Source organism: Eretmochelys imbricata, chromosome 18 (genome assembly GCF_965152235.1).
Source record: "Eretmochelys imbricata isolate rEreImb1 chromosome 18, rEreImb1.hap1, whole genome shotgun sequence".
Taxonomy (NCBI): Eukaryota; Metazoa; Chordata; order Testudines; family Cheloniidae; genus Eretmochelys; species Eretmochelys imbricata.
Window position 1 is genome coordinate 14,132,854 of NC_135589.1, and position 18,293 is coordinate 14,151,146.

General features: G+C 41.1%; 1 protein-coding gene across 5 annotated transcripts in view; it reads left to right on the plus strand.

The window, feature by feature from the left end:
* Positions 1-18,293, plus strand: part of RERE (arginine-glutamic acid dipeptide repeats) — a 406,322-nt gene that overhangs the window by 211,159 nt on the left and 176,870 nt on the right. For all 5 annotated transcript variants that reach the window (XM_077837606.1, XM_077837604.1, XM_077837607.1 and 2 more), the window contains exons 4-6: positions 10,209-10,314; positions 12,193-12,289; positions 16,322-16,426. In XM_077837606.1, coding sequence (XP_077693732.1) covers positions 10,209-10,314; positions 12,193-12,289; positions 16,322-16,426 — 308 coding nt within the window. The remainder of the gene's footprint in view (positions 1-10,208; positions 10,315-12,192; positions 12,290-16,321; positions 16,427-18,293) is intronic.

Genomic DNA, 18,293 nt, shown 5'->3' on the forward strand with positions numbered 1-18,293 from the left:
AATTGGACAAAAAGCGCAATCACTGTAACAAGAGACCTTAAAGGGTAGCTCTGATTAGAAAAATACCTTTTGATATTGGTGGAGCAAAGATTGCAGCAAATTAGTATGTCAGCATATTTTAGTTGCATCATCTGTCTAGGGATTTATATATAACTAGTTATTTGCACACCTCGATTGTAAACAGCAACATGTTTTGTTGTTGCTGCATTCTGCTTGCAGCCATTGTCCTGCCATATAGGTGCACTGAATGATGAAAAAGAAGTAACAAGTCAGCATTCTGGAGTAAATGTTGCCCATCCATTTTGAAACATGGTGTCTGTACATTCAGTTCTCACTGGCTGACGGGTTAGTCAGCTGGCAGAGTTTCTACCCTGTTCTTTCTTTTAAATTGCATTTCAAGTGCCTGTTTTTACTGCAGTAACTTTCCTTTTAGGGGTGCAAAGCAAAGGAAATTGGTGCTTTGTTTCCATACCCCAAAAGATGTCTGCAAATATGCGATTATCCACAGAACTTTGAAACTCTGGTTATGCAATCAAATATTTAATTCCACCTTCTTCCCCATCCCAGTTACGAAGTTCTAAAAGTGTATTATTCCTGCCTCTGAGCTTCATAGAAAGGGTACAGACAGAGAATAAAACTTTTTTCTATGGTATAAAAGCCCCTTTAATGTCCCCCCCCTTTCTTATTTGCCTCTTCAGGACTATAACTGGAACTATCAATCTAAAGCAGTCAGTACTGTTCCTCAAATCGCGTGGCAGGGTTCAGTGTAGGGTGACTTTTTGTTCAATTAACCCTATCAGTGTCCTTGGAAGACACCATCCTTTTAAAAAAAAAAAAAAAATGGTAAAACAATATTTAATTACTTTAAGGGGATAACCCCACAGTGACCTGTGCTCATGATTGTGCTCTCCTTTGGTAGGCATCATTCCTTCCTGGAACTAATTTTAAAAGTTTCATTGTTAGCTTTATAATCACGCCACCTCCCTTAAATACATATATGCATAATTTTGATTTTCAGGTCTGAGTTACTCTCATCAGTAAAACGGCGAGATTCATTGAGATCATCTTGAGTAACCTCATTATGCATTAATTAGAAGCCCCATGCCTTCAGCCCAAGAAATGCATGTTTAAACGACTCATTTATTTATTTTAAGGGAATGTTTCCTCACATGTTACACTGTCTGAAATACAGGCCCTGAATTGATCAGTTAACTTGGCAGTGTAGTGGTCTTCTAATTTTGTAACAGGTGGGCTCCTTTGTTGGATTCATTTTCAAATATTTCATAGGTACGTGGCTACAGCAACATGGTAAATGTATTCTGAGGTCAGGCCACTACCATGTAAACTCTGTGTTAGGTGCCTTTATGTAAAAGGGAAACCTAAATAAATCTTGCTACTCAGTCCACAGCTGCAACACCGCCCTCCCTCCCCTCCCCCCTGGTACTGTGAAATAATTTCAGTTTTTATTAATATTGCGAAGCCAACAAGAAGAAAAATTAAAAGGTACAATCAAGGCTTTCAATTTAGGGGGTTAATTTTTTTCTTTAAATCAAGTCCACTGAGTCAGTTCACCTTTTTCAGAGTCTCTTCAAATGCTGCATCAATGGGGTTGGAGATTTCTACCTCCTGTGTGTAATTCTTGCTGACCTGGATTTCTGTGCCACCTTTTGTTGAAACTGATGAGTTGCGTGAAACTGGCAAGGGGATGCAATGCAGACATACATTTGTTTTATTAAATTTGGAGGTGTGGATTGTAGGGAAAAGATAAAACCTAATAAAAAAGAGACTAGTGAGCCTGGGGTGAAAACACCACCAGTAGATAGGTATTGGCAAGTATTTCCCAGTTTAAACGGAACTGGAATATCTGCTCGCTTGTGTTACTGTGTTAGGGTTGCCACAGGCACTCAGTATGAAGCCAAATATTTAAGACTTCTGGCTTTCTATGGGTAAAAAGACTGCCAAAATTAATTGCTGTCTAAATGGGCATTTCTCCTTTCCCTAGTCTCTACCCAAATCTCTATCATTTTTTTTAGTTCTGCTGCTCGTCATTTGCAAATTAGAAGGTGAAGTAAGATGAGCCCAGGGAGTGGGCAGACTGTGAGCAACGGGAATAAGGCTTTACATGAAACCATGGATTTGCTGAAAAATAACTGTTTTTTTCCTACCAAAATAACAGACAAAGAGCAACGTGCCTTAAAATAAGGTATATTTATATGGTACTTTGACCTTCTAATAGCACCCTCTCATAGACTTTAAGGCCAGAAGGGGCCATTATAATTATCTAGTCTGTCCTCCTGCACATTGCAGGCCACAGAACCTCACCCATCCACTTCTGTAATAGACCTGTAACCTCTGGCTGAGTTACTGACGTCCTCACATCATGATGTAAAGATTTAGCATTACAGAGACTACATCATTGACGCTCGTTTAAACCGGCAAGTGACCCGTGTCCAATGCTGCATGCATGGATGTTGGGGTTCTTTATAGATATTAATGCATTAACCCTCAACACCCTTGCTAGAGAAGGAAGTACTATCGACTCTATTTTATGGATCAGAGAATTGAGGGACAGAGAGATGTTAAGTGATCTGCCCATGGTTGTACAGGCGGTCCATTGCACAAACTGGAAAGGAGACCAAATCTCCTAGTTCTCTCCTTTAGCCACAAGTCTGTCTTTAACTTGATAGAGTATAGTGGACTTTTAAGAAATTATATTAAAAAAAAAAAAATGTGGCCTCTCCATATCGCCACTTGTGGGATGCCTCCTCCTGCAGTGCTGCTAAGCGTCAGTTTCCCAGGAAAGCAGTGCCCTTCGGGATTGCAGCAATCATGGCACTGAATGGTCAGAGCTGAGGTTATATGAGGCCATACCCTCCACTACTTTATCTTCTTCCTTTCCATGGCGGGCTTTGCCGTTGCCTGGAAAACTGTGTGTGTGTGGTGTAGGGTTTTTTGCCCAAAACTCTCCTGTTGATTTCCTGTTACAGTTCAAACTCTTAATAGTTTAGCTACATTTTAGAAGAGTAATTGTAGGTAGTCACAGTTCACATTCCTAGTCCGCCTCTCGTTTTTTGTTTTGGACATCCCATCCCATCCCATCCAAAAGATAACAAATACCAGGTTTAAATTGCATATTTCATGCCCCTCCATCTCCCTGGATGCACATACGGCTGTCTCCTGTGCCTTGGGGAAAGCTATTCGTTAGTGGTGGTTCAGCCTGGTGGTCCAGTTTCGGCACAAAAGTACAAGCACCCTTGACTCCAAGCCTTCCTCTTGAGGGAGGCCTATGAGCCAGGAAGTCCCCAGATCCATCCTTTGTTTGGGGTCCTGTTCCTGTCTGGGAAGTGAGGGGATAGAGAGCAGAAGTCATCGGTGCCAGAACTACCACCTACCTTGGGTACCAGTTAAAAGAAAAACGCACTGCCACTTCCAGAATGGAAGTGCCCTGGAATGGGAACCAGGCTCCTGTCAATCTGGTGATGCTGAGGTGCCAGAAACTTAGATGGTGCCACTTTCCAGATAGGAATTAGCTGGTATGATTTCCTTGGGGCCACAGTCCGTCTGTACATGGGAAGCCTTCAGCTAATTGGTGTCAAACTCTCCTTGGATCTAGCATCTTGTTGATACTCAGCATTCGAGTACTCAGTTCTGCTTTTCTGTCCCTCAAGCATAAGGGTAAGAGGATGCTGAGTTTGGTTGGTTCCTTGCACTGGGGGACTTGGTGTTGTCAGAGAGGAGGAAGGATAAATGTTGCTGTGGCTACCTGGCATGGATGGGCAGATCAGAGGTCTTGGTTCTCGCTTACTTGGTGCCACACTTGCTTCCAGCTCTTCCTGTAATACCAGACTCATAGACTTTAAGGTCAGAATGGAGCTTTGTGATCATCTAGTCTGACTTCCTGCATATTGCATGCCACAGAACCTCACCCACTCCTGCAATAGACACCTAACCTCTGGCTGAGTTACTGAAGTCTTCAAACCATGGTTTAAAGACTTCAAGTTACATAGAATCCACCATTTACACTAGTTTCAACCTGCAAGTGATCTGTGCCCCATGCTGCAGAGGAAGGAGCCCTCCTTCCCTCTGAGGTGGGGGAGGGGTCTCTCCCAATCTGATCCATGGCAAAATTCTTTCCCGACTCCAAATATGGTGATTAGGTGGACTCTCACCATGTGGGTAAGACCCGCCAGGCAGATACCTGGGAAAGAATTCTCTATAGTAACTGAGCCCTCCCCATCTAGTCTCCTGTCTCCAGCAGTTGAGGATTTGTGTTCCTGGCAGTTGCCGATGGACCACATGCCATTGTAGGCATCCCATCATCCCCTCCATAAACTTACCAAACTCTGTTTCAAAAGCCAGTTAGGCTTTTTTTCCCCCACTGCTCCCCTTGGAAGGCTGTTCCAGAACTTCACTCCCCTGATGGTTAGAAACCCTGTGATGTATTTATAGAGAGCAATCCTATCTCCCCTCAGCCTTCTTTTGGTTAGGCTAAAGAAGCCAAGCTCTTTGAGTCTCCTCTCATAAGGTAGGTTTTCCATTCCTTGGAGCCTCCCAGTAGTCCTTCTCTGCACCTGTACCAGTTTGAATGAATCTTTCATGAACATGGGAGATCAGAATTGCGCACATTATTCCAGATGAAATCTCACTAGTACCTTGTGTAATGGTACTAACACTTCCCTGTCTCTACTGGACATACCTTGCCTGATGCGTCCTAGGACTGCATTAGCCGTTTTCACAGCTGCATCACATTGACAGCTCATAATTATCCTGTGACCAATGAATACAGCCAGATCTTTCTCCTCCTCTGTCACTTCCAACTGATGTGTCCCCAGCTTAGAACAGAAATTCTTGTTGTTAATCCTAAATGCATGACTTTGCAGTATTAAATTTCATCCCATTTCTATTACTCTAGTTTACAAAGTCATCCAGATCTTCTTGTATGATATTCCGGTCTGCCTCGGTATTGGCTATTTACCAATGTCATTTGCAAATTTTATTAGTGCACTCTCACTTTTTGTGCTGAGGTCAGTAATACAACTGTTAAATAAAATTGTTCACAAGACTAATCTGAGGCACTCCACTAGTAACCTTCCTCCAGCCTGACCGTTCTTTTTTCAGTATGACTTACTGTAGTTGCCCCTTTATTAACAAATTTCTTATCCACCTTTCAGTTCTCCTATTAATCCCCATCTTCTCCGATTTAACTAATACTTTCCAATGTGGGAACTGTATCAAATGCCTTGCTGAAATCCAGGTAAATTAGATCTTCTGCATTTCTGGCTGGTGAATCTTGCCCATATGCTCAGGGTTCAGCTGATTGCCATATTTGGGGTTGGGAAGGAATTTTCCTCCAGGGCAGACTGGAAGAAGCCCTGGAGGTTTTTTTGGCTTCCTCTGTAGCATGGGGCACGGGTCACTTGCTGGAGGATTCTCTGCTCCTTGAAGTCTTTAAACCATGATTTGAGGACTTCAATAAGCTCAGACATAGGTGAGAGGTTTATTGCAGGAGTGGGTGGGTGAGATTCTGTGGCCTGCATTGTGCAGGAGGTCAGACTAGACGATCATAATGGTCCCTTCTGACCTTAATATCTATGTATCTATGTATTTCCTTTGTCTAGAAAAATTCTCAAAAAAGGATTTCAGGCTGGTGTGGCACGATCTACCTTTTGTAAAACCAAGTTGTATTTTATCCCAGTTACCATTCACCTCTGTCCTTCACTACTTTCTCTTTCAAAATTTGTTCCAAGACCTAGCATACAACTGAGGTCAAATGAACAGGCCTGTAGTTTCCTGGGTCATTTTTTTCCCTTTCTTAAAACTATATTAGCAATTCTCCAGTCATAGGGTACGATCCCCAAGTTTACAGATTCATTAAAAATTCTTGCTATTGGTCTTGCAATTTCATGTGCCAGTTCCTTTAATATTCTTGTATAGAGATTATCCAGGCACCCCAGTTTAGTCCCATTAAGCTTTTTGAGTTTGACTTTCACCTCGAATGTGGTAATTTCTTTCTCCATATCCTTGTTGTCATTAGCCATCCTGCCACTGCCCCTTAGTCTCATTAAAAACTGAAGCAAAGTATTTGTTTAGATGTCCTTAGAACTTTGTCAAGCTCTCCATCTCTGGTGATGGTATGGCCCTCTCCAGGCTGACTCACTTCTGTCATTCACTAAGTTCCAGTTTTGTGCTGGCATGATCCAGTGGTGGTTCTCCTTCGGATCTGGAGGACGTAACTCCTGATTTGGACTCCCTGTCCCAGGTGCTGTCAGGATTGGCTTCTGCACCATCCAGGGGTGGCATTAGAGGCTTACCTGGGTAGCTGTTGTGACAAAGGGAATTGTAGCTTCTAGGCAGTGTTCACGAAGGGTTTTGCCATAGTGGCAGCATTCCTCGGGCATCAGGGAATATGTGTGTATGCATACTTGGACAATTAGCTGATTTATGCTTGCACTTGTCAAGACTTAGCGGGAATCCCTGCGTCACTACTTAAGTCATAGATAGCTAGAAGAAAATCTTTATACCTTTGCATCTGAGTTCTTCCGCTGAAGGCTTTTTCAACACTTGCCAAGTGAATTTTTTTGGATCTCATGGGCTGGCAGTAAATTGTGCTCTGAACATAGAAGACATGAAGGCACCTTCACTGTTGTCTTTGTTCGGGACTAAAGGACAGTGTACTGACAGGAGTCTTCTCCATCAGAAACCATCCTAGATGTCTCCATTCTAGGTTGGGTACTCACTCACAAGTGAAAACGTGGTGGCTGGAATCCATAAGAAGCCAAATTCCCTATCAAGTTCTAGAGCTGTGGGCCCTATGACAGGCTTTCATATCTGCTTTATCTTTATTCAGAGACCACATAGTTCAAATGATGATGGATGACACAACAGCAGTACTCTCTTAACAAACGGGGGTTGGGGGTTCTCTGATATTCATTGTGTTGGGAGGAGATGGTCCTCTGACACTTGTCTGACTCATTGGACTCATCCTGTGGCTCTTCTGCCTTGCTGGCAAAGAAAGCAGGTCCTTGGGCAAGTTAAGTTGCAGACTACATGAGCAGAGCTGTCTGTGAAGCAGTTGGATCATCTTGTCCAGGAGATGAGGATGTCTTTCCGTAGATCTCTCTGAAGGAAGCAGAACTACAGTGTCTTCTGTTTTGCTCCAGAGGAAAGATGGAGAGAAACCTGATGACAAATTTGCTTCTGTTGGACTAGAGCATAGATCTGATAAATACTTTCCCACTGATTTCATTACTTACTTTGGTGATTAGGCAGGACAAGGTGCCTCATTCATTCTTGTCAATCCAGGTTGGGCTGGATGAGAGTAATACTTGGAACTCCTGGCACTCATGAGTACCATCACTAGAGAGTCTCCGTTCTAACCCATTCTACTCCTCAATCTGCAGTCTTTTCACCTCATGGCTTGGCTCCTGAGACACTGACTATTTATGATCTAGTATGTTCTGCAAGAGCATGGATTGTCTTGCTGCAACCCAAGAAAAGCTTTCATGCTGAAGTGTTGTTTCCCCCAGATGGAAACAGTTTTCTCTGGGGGCAGCAAATAGCCTGTCTCCATTTTCTGCTCTTGTTTAATTGATTTTGAACTACATGTTACTCCCAAGATATCTTGTCTCAGGCTGGCCTTGTCCTCAATCAAAGAGCACTTACCTGCACTACCATCAAATGACAACTGTAAAATTGTCAGCCATCCGACTGTTGCAGGATCCCTCAAAGCAGTGTTTACTATCTCCACCGGTCCGAGAACCTGTCGCATGTGAGATCTCATTGGGGCTGAGACACAGTTAATGGAGGCACCTTTTGAATGCTCTGTCTTCTGCCTCTCTCACAACAGCATTTTAAATCAGTTAGATCTGCAAGAAAAATGAGTTGCAGGCTTTGGGGGCTGTTCTCTTCCTCTGCAGCCACATTCGTGGTCTTCCGCAGAGGAAAAAGTTCTCCTTTGTTCCATCCAAATTTTTTACCTAAAGTAGCATCTAGTGTTCCACTCAAAGTGGACCACTAATCTCCCCAAACTGCCTTCTTACCAGTGGGAAACTAGCCTACCTATCCTAGATATTCAGAGGACTTTGAGTTTTGATTTTGGATTGTCCTAAGGTATTTGGGAAATCAGTTTTTGCTTCCACAATCAGTTTATACCTAACCAGATTAGGTGATGCATTGAAACATTATGCATTTTCTATGGTGTCAGTATCTCAGGTTGTTAGAGCTCACTCTGCCAGGGCCAAGATGGTATTGAGAGCCTGCCTTCATAACATTATCATGGTAGAAATCTGTCAGCCTTCTACCTGAAGCTCTTCTCTCATGTTTACTCGGCACTATTCTCTTGACTGGGCATCTGTAGTGGTTTGGTTTGGGAGAGCAGTTTTGTAATCTTTCTTTAATTAAAAACCCTTATGCCGCCTCCTTGGGAGGTGTCACGCTCGCTAGACCCTACAAATGGGAACATGGAGAGGTCACCTCAAAGAAATTGTAGTTTTGTTCTTTGAGAGCATTGCTTCTGCATTTTCATGCTCCCCTGCATCTTCCCTCTTATCCTTGGAGTTCTACTCTCTGAAGGACATCGGCGTTTAGTGGAAGGAACTGAGGTGGTTAGAGACCGTGTGGCCTCTTGTGACCTCCACGCTGAGCTTTCGGAGTTGTGAGGAGTGGTGGTGAGGACACAGGAAGCACTGCTTTCCTAGATTTCAGAGTAGCCTGTATCCGCAAAAAGAAAAGGAGTGCTCCTTTTCTTTTTGCTTTCCTAGAGTTTCTAAAGATTTGCAGTGCATAGAGAGAGAGCACATTTCCCCAACTGGGAATATGCAGAGACAGCTCTTTCAAAGAACTGCAGTTACTGCTGGTAAGCTTTCTTTCCCCCAGTGCTTGCATGTAACTCATTATCATTAAGAGAATTTATACACTTTCATTAAGAGAAGAACAAAACCTTTAGACCCACAGTTACCCTTCCTGTCTATGAAATGTCTTGGAGATTTAAAAAGGGTGGGCCGACTTAAGGTACTTTCGGGGATAGTGATATTAGCCAGTGAACCTGGTACATCAGGCAAGTCATTTATCTTTGACGTTATTTCTCTAAATCTTCAACGAAGTGTAGGTTCTTCTCTGAAGCTTGGACACATTTTCATTGCCGTTTGTTTTTCTGAACTGTTTTCAAGTCAAAGTATACAGCACATTGGTAGTAATAGTGTTTGTAGATCTTTTTTTGACACAATGCTGCCACTAGCTGGCTCTTCTATGGTATTACATGTGTTTTTTTAACCAGAGGCTTAAAGAACAGTGTTTAATTGCAAGTTCTGCGTGTTTTTGATTAAATAAGAATAATACATTGTTATAACAGGCTAAAGGGGACTGGAGGGACAGCAAGAACTTTCTGACTAAACAACCCATAAATATTTTTAATCTAAATGTAAATATTTTGAGGGCGGTCTTATAACTGGTAGGAAAATTGCAATGTAAAAAATAAACATTCTGTGCTTGCAGTTGCCTCATTCTGAAGGAATGTTAATTTCCCTTTAGGCCTTCCTCTGTTTTCCTAAGTGTTCTGGAGTAGCAGCAAGAATTGGCTATTGAGGGATTCAGAGACACATTGAAGCAAAGATTCTATACATGTCATAATTTTCTTTATCTACAATTATTCTCTTGGTGAGAGGGATTTACATTTTAACTTCTGGTTGAGAAGTTGGTAACTGTCGGTTAGATTCATAAACATGATGGTCAAAGCAATGTCTCACTGGGAAGGCTTGTGGGAAGTCTGCTGTCTAAAAATAGCCCCATTGGGTTTCTGTTCTTTTTGCTGCCAGGAAGGAGTTGATTGTAGCTCCTCTGTATCTGGCTAACATTACTTTGGATTTGTTGGAAGTTGATGGGTAAGAAGATTGCTTGAGTGCAGTGAGAGCCTAAGGATGCTGCTGACTCCCCACTTCCAGGTTTGGTGTTGGCTGGTCAAGCTAGTGCACCTAACGTTGCATGGAAATGGATGTCACTTGTTCTCTTTAGTCTTATTAAGGATGAAGGCCTCCTGTGCTACAAGTACCACTGCCCTTGGGGTTTGTTACGTTATGTGAATATTTTTCTACTTTTGATTCTCATGACCTCAGATTTTGTTCAGTGGTACTTAAGTTCTATGCTTTGGAAGATGTGTGTGGCAGCCATTATCTCAATTCCTTTTCAGTAATGCCTTAGACCTTCTCTTTCAGAGCAAACGGGACCATCTCCTTATGAATGTCAAATGGTACTATCGCCAGTCTGAAGTCCCAGATTCAGTCTATCAGCATTTGGTTCAGGACCGACACAACGAGAATGGTGAGTCATCCTCTGTAGGGTCAATCTTAACTTGCTTTTACGTGGTCATTTACTGGGGTCTAGGGGTGCTTACCAGTCTCTGGAAAACCAGATAAATGTTTTTGCATAGGGATGTGAGATAAGAATTGTCAGTGTGAGCCAGACATTAGAATGCAGATGATGAGGTCCTTTAATATCTATGCCCGGGTTCATTTTAGCAGCATATGGGCCCTAACCATAGCTATTATCTGCTGCATCTCAGTTATGATGATTTACTGTATGTATGTACTGTATGTATTTAATGTTGTACTTGGAGACAGCAGATGGGTAAAGTTATTGGCATCCCTTGAGGTTTTTTTGGACTATACAAATAATTAACATTTATGAGATCAAGTTGCGTTAAGGATAAATCATGTAGCCCCTTTTACTCTTGGATGCCTCTGACATACGTATTAGATCTAAGTTCTTGCCGAGGCATGATTATTTAGCCTTATCCTAATGTGTATTAGTACTCGCTGTCACATAGTACAACAGTTAGTGTTTCATTGGAAGCACTGCTAACTGATTCTTTCCCCTCTCTTCCACCCACCATTTTTTGGACTAAATAGGAATGGCCATACTGGGTCAGACCAATGGTCCATCTCACCTAGTGTCCTGTCTTCCGACAGCGGCCAGTGCCAGATGCTTCAGAGGGAATGAACAGAACAGGGCAATTGTCGAGTGATCCATCCTCTGATGTCCCATCCCAGCTGCAAAATAATTAACTGTTGATCTTCATAATAGTGGCAGAGACAGGAATTCTTAAATCTTCCAGGATCATTTTTGCCTGGGCTTCAAGAGAGCCATAAAACTTGATTCCACTCTTCCTGGCTGGAAATTTCCTTGGGGCAGCCTCAAAAATGCGTAAAACCTTTGGAGGTGAATTGTGATCTCAAAAAAAAAAAAAAAAAAAATCAACAAAAAAAGTCATGCTTTAAAAATGGAACACTGCCACTCATATTTAAGTATCCAAATAGATTGGCATACAGTGGAATAAATCTATGTATATTTTCTCTTTAATGGTGATGTTAGGAGGGTCGTTTTTGCATGTGCTGTAGTAAAATCTGCATGAGTCTAATGATTCACTCTCACTGGTTCAGTTTAAATGTTTAACCCTGGAAATATGGGCACAAGGCCAAAGCCCACATTTTTCATAGCTTTGTGCCTTCTATTAAGTAGCATAATCTGTGCGTATAAAAACTATTTTTATGTTCTTAAGTAGGGATTATTAAAAGCATCATTGATGACTCCATAGTCAAGGTTTGCATTTTGGATTTTAACTACCTATTTTAAAACATGAAAACAAATGTTCTTCACAGCCAAAATGACACCACTGACTTCCAGTGCACAGATATTGATCAAAATGATGATGTATAAAATTTTAGAAAACTCCGGCATGTAAAACTGTATAGAACAGACTGTCTAACAGACAGAGCGGGGGGTGGGGTGGGGGTGTGAGGGTTACAGAAGAAAGTGCTTGCTCTGTAGAGCTCTTTAGACAAGGCACTTTCTCCTGCTGTGCCCAAAAGAGCTGTTCCCTTCCTGCACACTTCTTAAGGGGTACAAAGGGAAAGCTCCTGTCAGCAGCCCTTGTATAAAATTGGGCTAATAGTATTTCCATACCAAATGGGGAGCACGGATCCGTTCATATTTATGAGCTGCTCAATATTATTTTAGTGGGTGCCACAGAAAACCCTATTTTAAAATTATATTTTCAATGTTGGTGTAATCTTAACATCTCAATGACTGTGTGTATTCAAGAAAGTATTAACCTCAGGCTTCAACCTACAAAGTGCCTGTGAAACCACAGAGGTGGATGCTTTGGGACTCTGCAGCTAATGTCTTTTTCTCTTTTCACAGACTCTGGACGAGAACTTGTTATTACAGATCCAGTGATCAAGAATAGAGAGCTCTTCATTTCAGATTATGTTGACACTTATCATGCTGCTGCCCTTAGGTAAGTGACAGAGGACCTGGTGCAGCATCCCACAGCAGGCTTGGCAGGGAAGAAAAAATAGCATGGAAAATCTTCGAATAGAGGAGGAGAGCTGTCTTTTGTCCTTTTCTGTTTGGGGAACATTAGCATATTGCTCAGGCTCCTTCTCACCACATGCAATAATTAACTTGTGTTATCTGTTCTAATTTGAAAAGAAGCTGTGATTCTAAAATCTCATTTTAATCTCAGCTCGTCTATGGTGTTCAGAAGATATTGTTTCCCATCATTGCAAATTTAGATTATTGCTAGTTATTGTAGAAATGGTACCCTCCCTTCCTCTCTGTTTCATTTCACCATTAACAATAACCTCCCTTTGCAAAATGACTGTTAGTGCAGCCCTGATAAATTGCATTAAAGACTTTTGCTCTGAGGCAGAAATCATTGTAGCTCAGTTGAGAGCTCCATTAAAAGCTAGCTGTATAAACAGAGGCGGTAACGGACCCCTGTATTGTTCTCAGTTATCTGCCCTTCCCCAGGGGTTGCTGCTCTCTTTGCCCAGTTAGTTTTTAACTTAAGTGGCTAACCTTTGACCATGCAAAGGGGGAGACACCATTACTTACAAATGTTTTCTGATAGAAATACTAAGGCATTATTTTTACTGGCATCCTTTGAGTTTTCAGCTGGCTGAAGAGTGCATGGATATTGTCAAAATGTGAACTGAATAATCTCCCTGATAATAATGCTCAGATGGTGTTTCAGTGAAACCATCTGGAGACGTTTTCTTTGTTCAAAGCCACTTCTCTGAAGCCCTTTACTTCAAGGCAAATTAGCTGCAACTTGTGCCGTAGGGGAGGTGAAAAAAATCTTTTATTTGACTTATTACAGGATTTTAGATAAACTAAGAAAATTCCAGTGGTGTGCTGTAATCTTCCTGAAACTCCAAAGTGGTTTTTATGTCTCAAGGAAGGTAGCTCTCCCATATTAAATTGATATACTTGAAGAGAATAGCTAACGAATGTGAGGCTGGCTGGATTGTTGAAACCAGGCTTGTAAATTTAATTGTCATCTTTGACATTGAGAAACTGAAACATGTGTATGGAATTTTCCCTGGGAGTATTGTAGACTCTTCTGTGTTCTCATTCTCTTCCCCCTTTATTTAAAAATAAATAAAATAAAACCCAGAACAAATTGGAGGCAACATGAAACACACAAAGTTCATAGATTAATTTGAGACAAAAGACTGATATACCATAAGTCGGATTCAGAAAATACTCACCATGAAAATATTTTAAATGACTCTTAAGACTACACTTCCTGTTGGTTTATGGTTTTATTTTCATTATGGCTTACCTCTTCCATTTGTGGCAGTCCTTGTATGAATGTTTATCAGTTGTATTCTAAAACTACCCCTTTTGAAAAATGAAGCAGAGCTTCTAGTTACATTTCTAAATGTTAAGTTTCAGAGTAGCAGCCACGTTGGTCTATATCCGCAAAAAGAAAAGGAGGACTTGTGGCACCTTAGAGACTAACAAATTTATTTGAGCATAAGCTTTCGTGAGCCACTGAATGCATCCGACGAAGTGAGCTGTAGCTCACAAAAGCTTATGCTCGAATAAATTTGTTAGTCTCTAAGGTGCCACAAGTACTCCTTTCCTTATTTCTAAACGTTGACACTCAGACACACATTTGTTTGCGTAGCAAAGAACTGAGTGCATCCTTTCCACTCAGTCTCCTCTAGCTAGTAGCATTTATTATGTGCCAGTAATTTTCACAGCTGCCTACAAGACACAAATATAAGGAGTGTCACTTCCCTGAAGATCTGACCAAGAAATGACAAAATAGAGAAGACTAGATGCATTGGCAAGTCCAGAAAAAAGATTAATTTTAAATTTAATTTAATAAATTAGAACATTACCGTGCCCTCCATGCAGATGTCTGTCCATGACTACACAGAAAGCTGATGACAGAGTAGGAAATATAACCAAGTATCCCAACTCCCAGTCCACTGCTCTGATCAGTAGAAAACTTTAATTGGAAAGTGCTTACAGAACACTATGTAAGTGTATAATAAACACAATTGTCTTTCACTTCAGTAGCAATACTAAGTATTTATTACCTGCATAAAATTCCATGATCAAAATATTGTATTGCTTTTATGTGTCTGGATAAGTGCATATTCTTGATTTTATTTATTATTTACTGTACCAGGTGAATTGTCTTGGGGCGTTATTCAAAGGAAAGTTTAGAAAAATTTGATCTGCCTTAAAGTTATCTGATCAAAATTTCCTGTGAAAGATAAAAACAAATGCCACCAATTTTTAATTCCCTATCTCTCCTTTCAAGAAATTTAGATAAAATGAGCAGTGAGCAGGATTGTCAATGCTTCAAGAAGGCTACATGTTTGATTTAAACTGCAGAGGATTTTAACATTGCACTGCAGTCTGACGATAGCTGACCAAGAAATAAATGTTTGTTTTGCCCCTGGCTGCAGAAGCTAAGAATTAGGCAATCCTAGGGTCTGATTATGTAACTCCTCCTCACATGAGTAGGCCTGTTAACTTCTCAGAGAATATTCATGTGAGTAAAATTGCAGGACTGGTCCCCTAGTGGTTTTTGTGTTTGCAGTAGCCTATGTGAGTAAAGAGCTTGATGAAGAAAAAAATTGCCATTCTTAGCCACATTTGGTTGATGGAACTTTCAGAAGAGCTTTGCCCATGAAAGGGTTGCAGAAGGAAACCAATTAGTGTGCTGATCACTGCAGCCTTTCAAGTGTAAAACATTGCTACTGTCTCTACAGAGACCAAAAGTGGCAAAAGAGCCCAGAATCCTGTAGGTAAAATAGCACTTGCCAACCTCAGAGCTTTTATGAGGCTTAGTTAATGTTTGTGAAGAGCTTTGAGATCCTTGGATGAAATTAAATGCAGAGTATTATTGTTACTAGTGATGGTCCATCTAGAGGAATGAATGGTCAGTGATTCACAAATGGAAGGAAATGTTTGTTTCTGTTCTTTTAATGTTAAAGACATTTACACTGCTGAAAAGAAAGGTAGTCTTGTGGTTCACTAGTCTCGGTAGTCTCCACTTGCAGGTAAAATACAACTGCAAATATCTACCCACAAACCTGTAATAAGTGTAAGTCTCTCTAGTTGATCAGCCATTTCCCTCTGATGCCCTCTTCTGAGCTGTCTGATTTACTTCACTGCTGTAAATTGCTGTGCAGTGTTTTACAGAATGTTTAAAGCAGCTTCTGTACACTAAATACTTCAACAAGCCCCAGAGCAAGACAGTGGAGAATGAAACATTTTACAGCTTAATTCCCTTTGTGGCTATCCTTAATGAGAACAAAAGATGAGTGCTGAGGCCAGTCTAGAGGCCTCTGCGGCCAGATGGAACAAAACCTTTGTGAGGTGTTATTCCTGATGATCAAGTGATTGTATTGTTGCAACTTGTATTGTTTTGTATTGTTTACAGTGCCATCTTGCTAAAAATACTTAGCCAATTAATTTGTTTTTGATCTGAAAAATTGTCAAAGCATACTTACGAGGTTGTCTTGAAAATTTATTAGATGAAACACCAGATGTACTCCCCAGTCTCATGAGGGTGGTGATTAAGACTGTCATTTTACTCACCCATTAAAAAAAAAAAATCACTCCTCTTAGTTAATGAATAGCAAAATTTTGTACATCAACTTTAAAGAGTTAGTTATTAAAAAGAAAAAAGAGAGATTAAAACCAGGGGCTGGAGCAGGGATGTTCAACGTTTTAAACATTGCAGTTTGGGGCAGGTTTTGTGTTTAAAGGTATAGCCTTTTCATTTGTGACTGCCCTGGAGGGGCCCTGACTGAATAAGATTAATGAATGTTTCTCATTGAAGTTAATGGGAGAATTTGCCTGAAAGTCACTGATAGTAGGGTTGGATCTTGCATTATTATGAAGTTTGGGCATCTCCAGAGCACAATGCATCCCTTGACTGATTTCCAAAGTGGAGTGGTGCTTATCTAAATGAATGTTGTCCAGCATAGGATTCTAATACCATTTGTTCTCTTCCTTTCAGAGGGAAGTGTAATATCTCCCATTTCTCTGACATATTTGCTGCTAGAGAGTTTAAAGCCCGAGTGGATTCATTTTTCTACATATTGGGCTACAATCCAGAGACAAGGTAAGTGAGTCACTCTGGCTAACGGAAAGTTTTTTTTACCAGAGATTGGTTTGTTGTAAGAATATGCCAGCTGCTACAGGAAGGAAAAGAATTAAAGCCTGTGATTCAAGTGTGGTGTACATAGAGAAAGGGTGAATCATGTATGTGTGCAGATGGTGATGCATATAAAAGGCAAAAAACAATTTATAATAAATAATTCTGATATCAGCAGTGGCCTCTGATGCCCACTGGAAGTGCTACTGAAGGTTGTGGTTGTGTTGCTCGGGGAGAGAGACTAGCAGAGTGGGGAGAGCTGTGATATTTGTGTGTAGAGAAGAAGTATGGAGAAAAGGTTGGAGGAAGGTGTTTATAGGGTCCATGTATTAAGTAAAAATAAGAAACAGTGGATTACAAGGCTCCATAGCATGTGGTGACATTTTAAGAACATCCCTTTGCGGGAGATAGTGAACCTTAAAACACATTCTTTGAACTTTGGTTAAAATTGAGAGATGTGAGCATTAACAGGCGCTTGCAAGTCTTTCATTGAGAAAATGCACATTCCCGAGAACACCCACAAGTTTTCCTATGAGTAGCGTTGCAATTGTATATTGTAAGGTCTCCTGCAAGTGTGGTAGTGCACGGGAGGGGTCATCACTGTGGATGTAAATAATTGACTGAATGGAGCTCTTCCGCACAATCCCTATCTCAGATCTACTTGCCAGAACAAATTAGAGGCCCAAAACAGAATTCATCCTGTTCAAAACAGGTGTACGTCGGGGAGAAGCTGCATTCAACGTTCTTACACATTCAGCTCCCTGAACCTTTTCCCTGTGTGTCTCCAATCACCCCTACAGGGTGTCTTAAAACTGATTTCAGTTGATACCTCCATCAGTTATTTCAACCAAAACACAGTTACTATTTTATTTAACATCATTCAAATAGTGCTGTAAACACACACGGTGCTCTGCAGACTTTGAGTAAGTGTGTGCCCTTCCCTGCCCTGGAGAGAGAGAAATCTAGGGGCCTAGTCCTGTAAACACTTAGGGCTTGTCTTCACTACTGGGATAAATCGACCTAAGTTACGCTGCTCCAGCTACATGAATAACGTAACTGGAGTTGATATAGCTTAGGTCGACTTACCCTGGTGTCTTCACTGTGCTGAGTCAACGGGAGATGCTCTGCCATTGATTTAGTGGGTCTTCGCTAGGCCCGCTAAGTTGATACCCGCTGCATTGATTACAGAAGCATCAATCCCCCTGGTAGTGAAGAGAAGCCCTTAGTTTGAGGAGTAGTAACTCACAGCAGTGACTAGTAACCACTATGCCCTGATGAAGGATATGCTTTTTTAGTACTATATAATTAACTTGTGGAACTCATTGTCACAAGATTTTATTGAAGGCAAGCAGGATTTAAATAGGGATTAGACGTTTACGTGGATAATAATTACACACCCATTGTTATATTAGATTAAAAGTTTATAAGAATATAAATCTTCATGTTTCAGGGCATAAATTGAAACTAAGTGCCTGCAGCTGGAAAGAAACTCGCCATGTGAGCAAATTATTGCATAATTGTCTGTTTTGAGGTTTCCTGTAGCTTTCTCTGAATCCTCTGGCACTGGCCACTCATCTGCAATAGGTTATCAGACTGGTTTAACATTTCCTAAACACATTGGGAGTGTTTGCAGCATTAGGTCCTAAGATAGTCATTGTATCCAATCTGCAGTATTGAGCACTGGAAAAAGACATGAAATCTCATCATGTTTACAGAAACCTTCTAATATGCTATATGTGAAAGTACAGAGAGCTTGTGTGTGTGTTTCATTTCAGCACAATGATAGAGCAAGGAATGTGTTGTCAGGGCACACCTTGGTGGATGAAATTGAAGT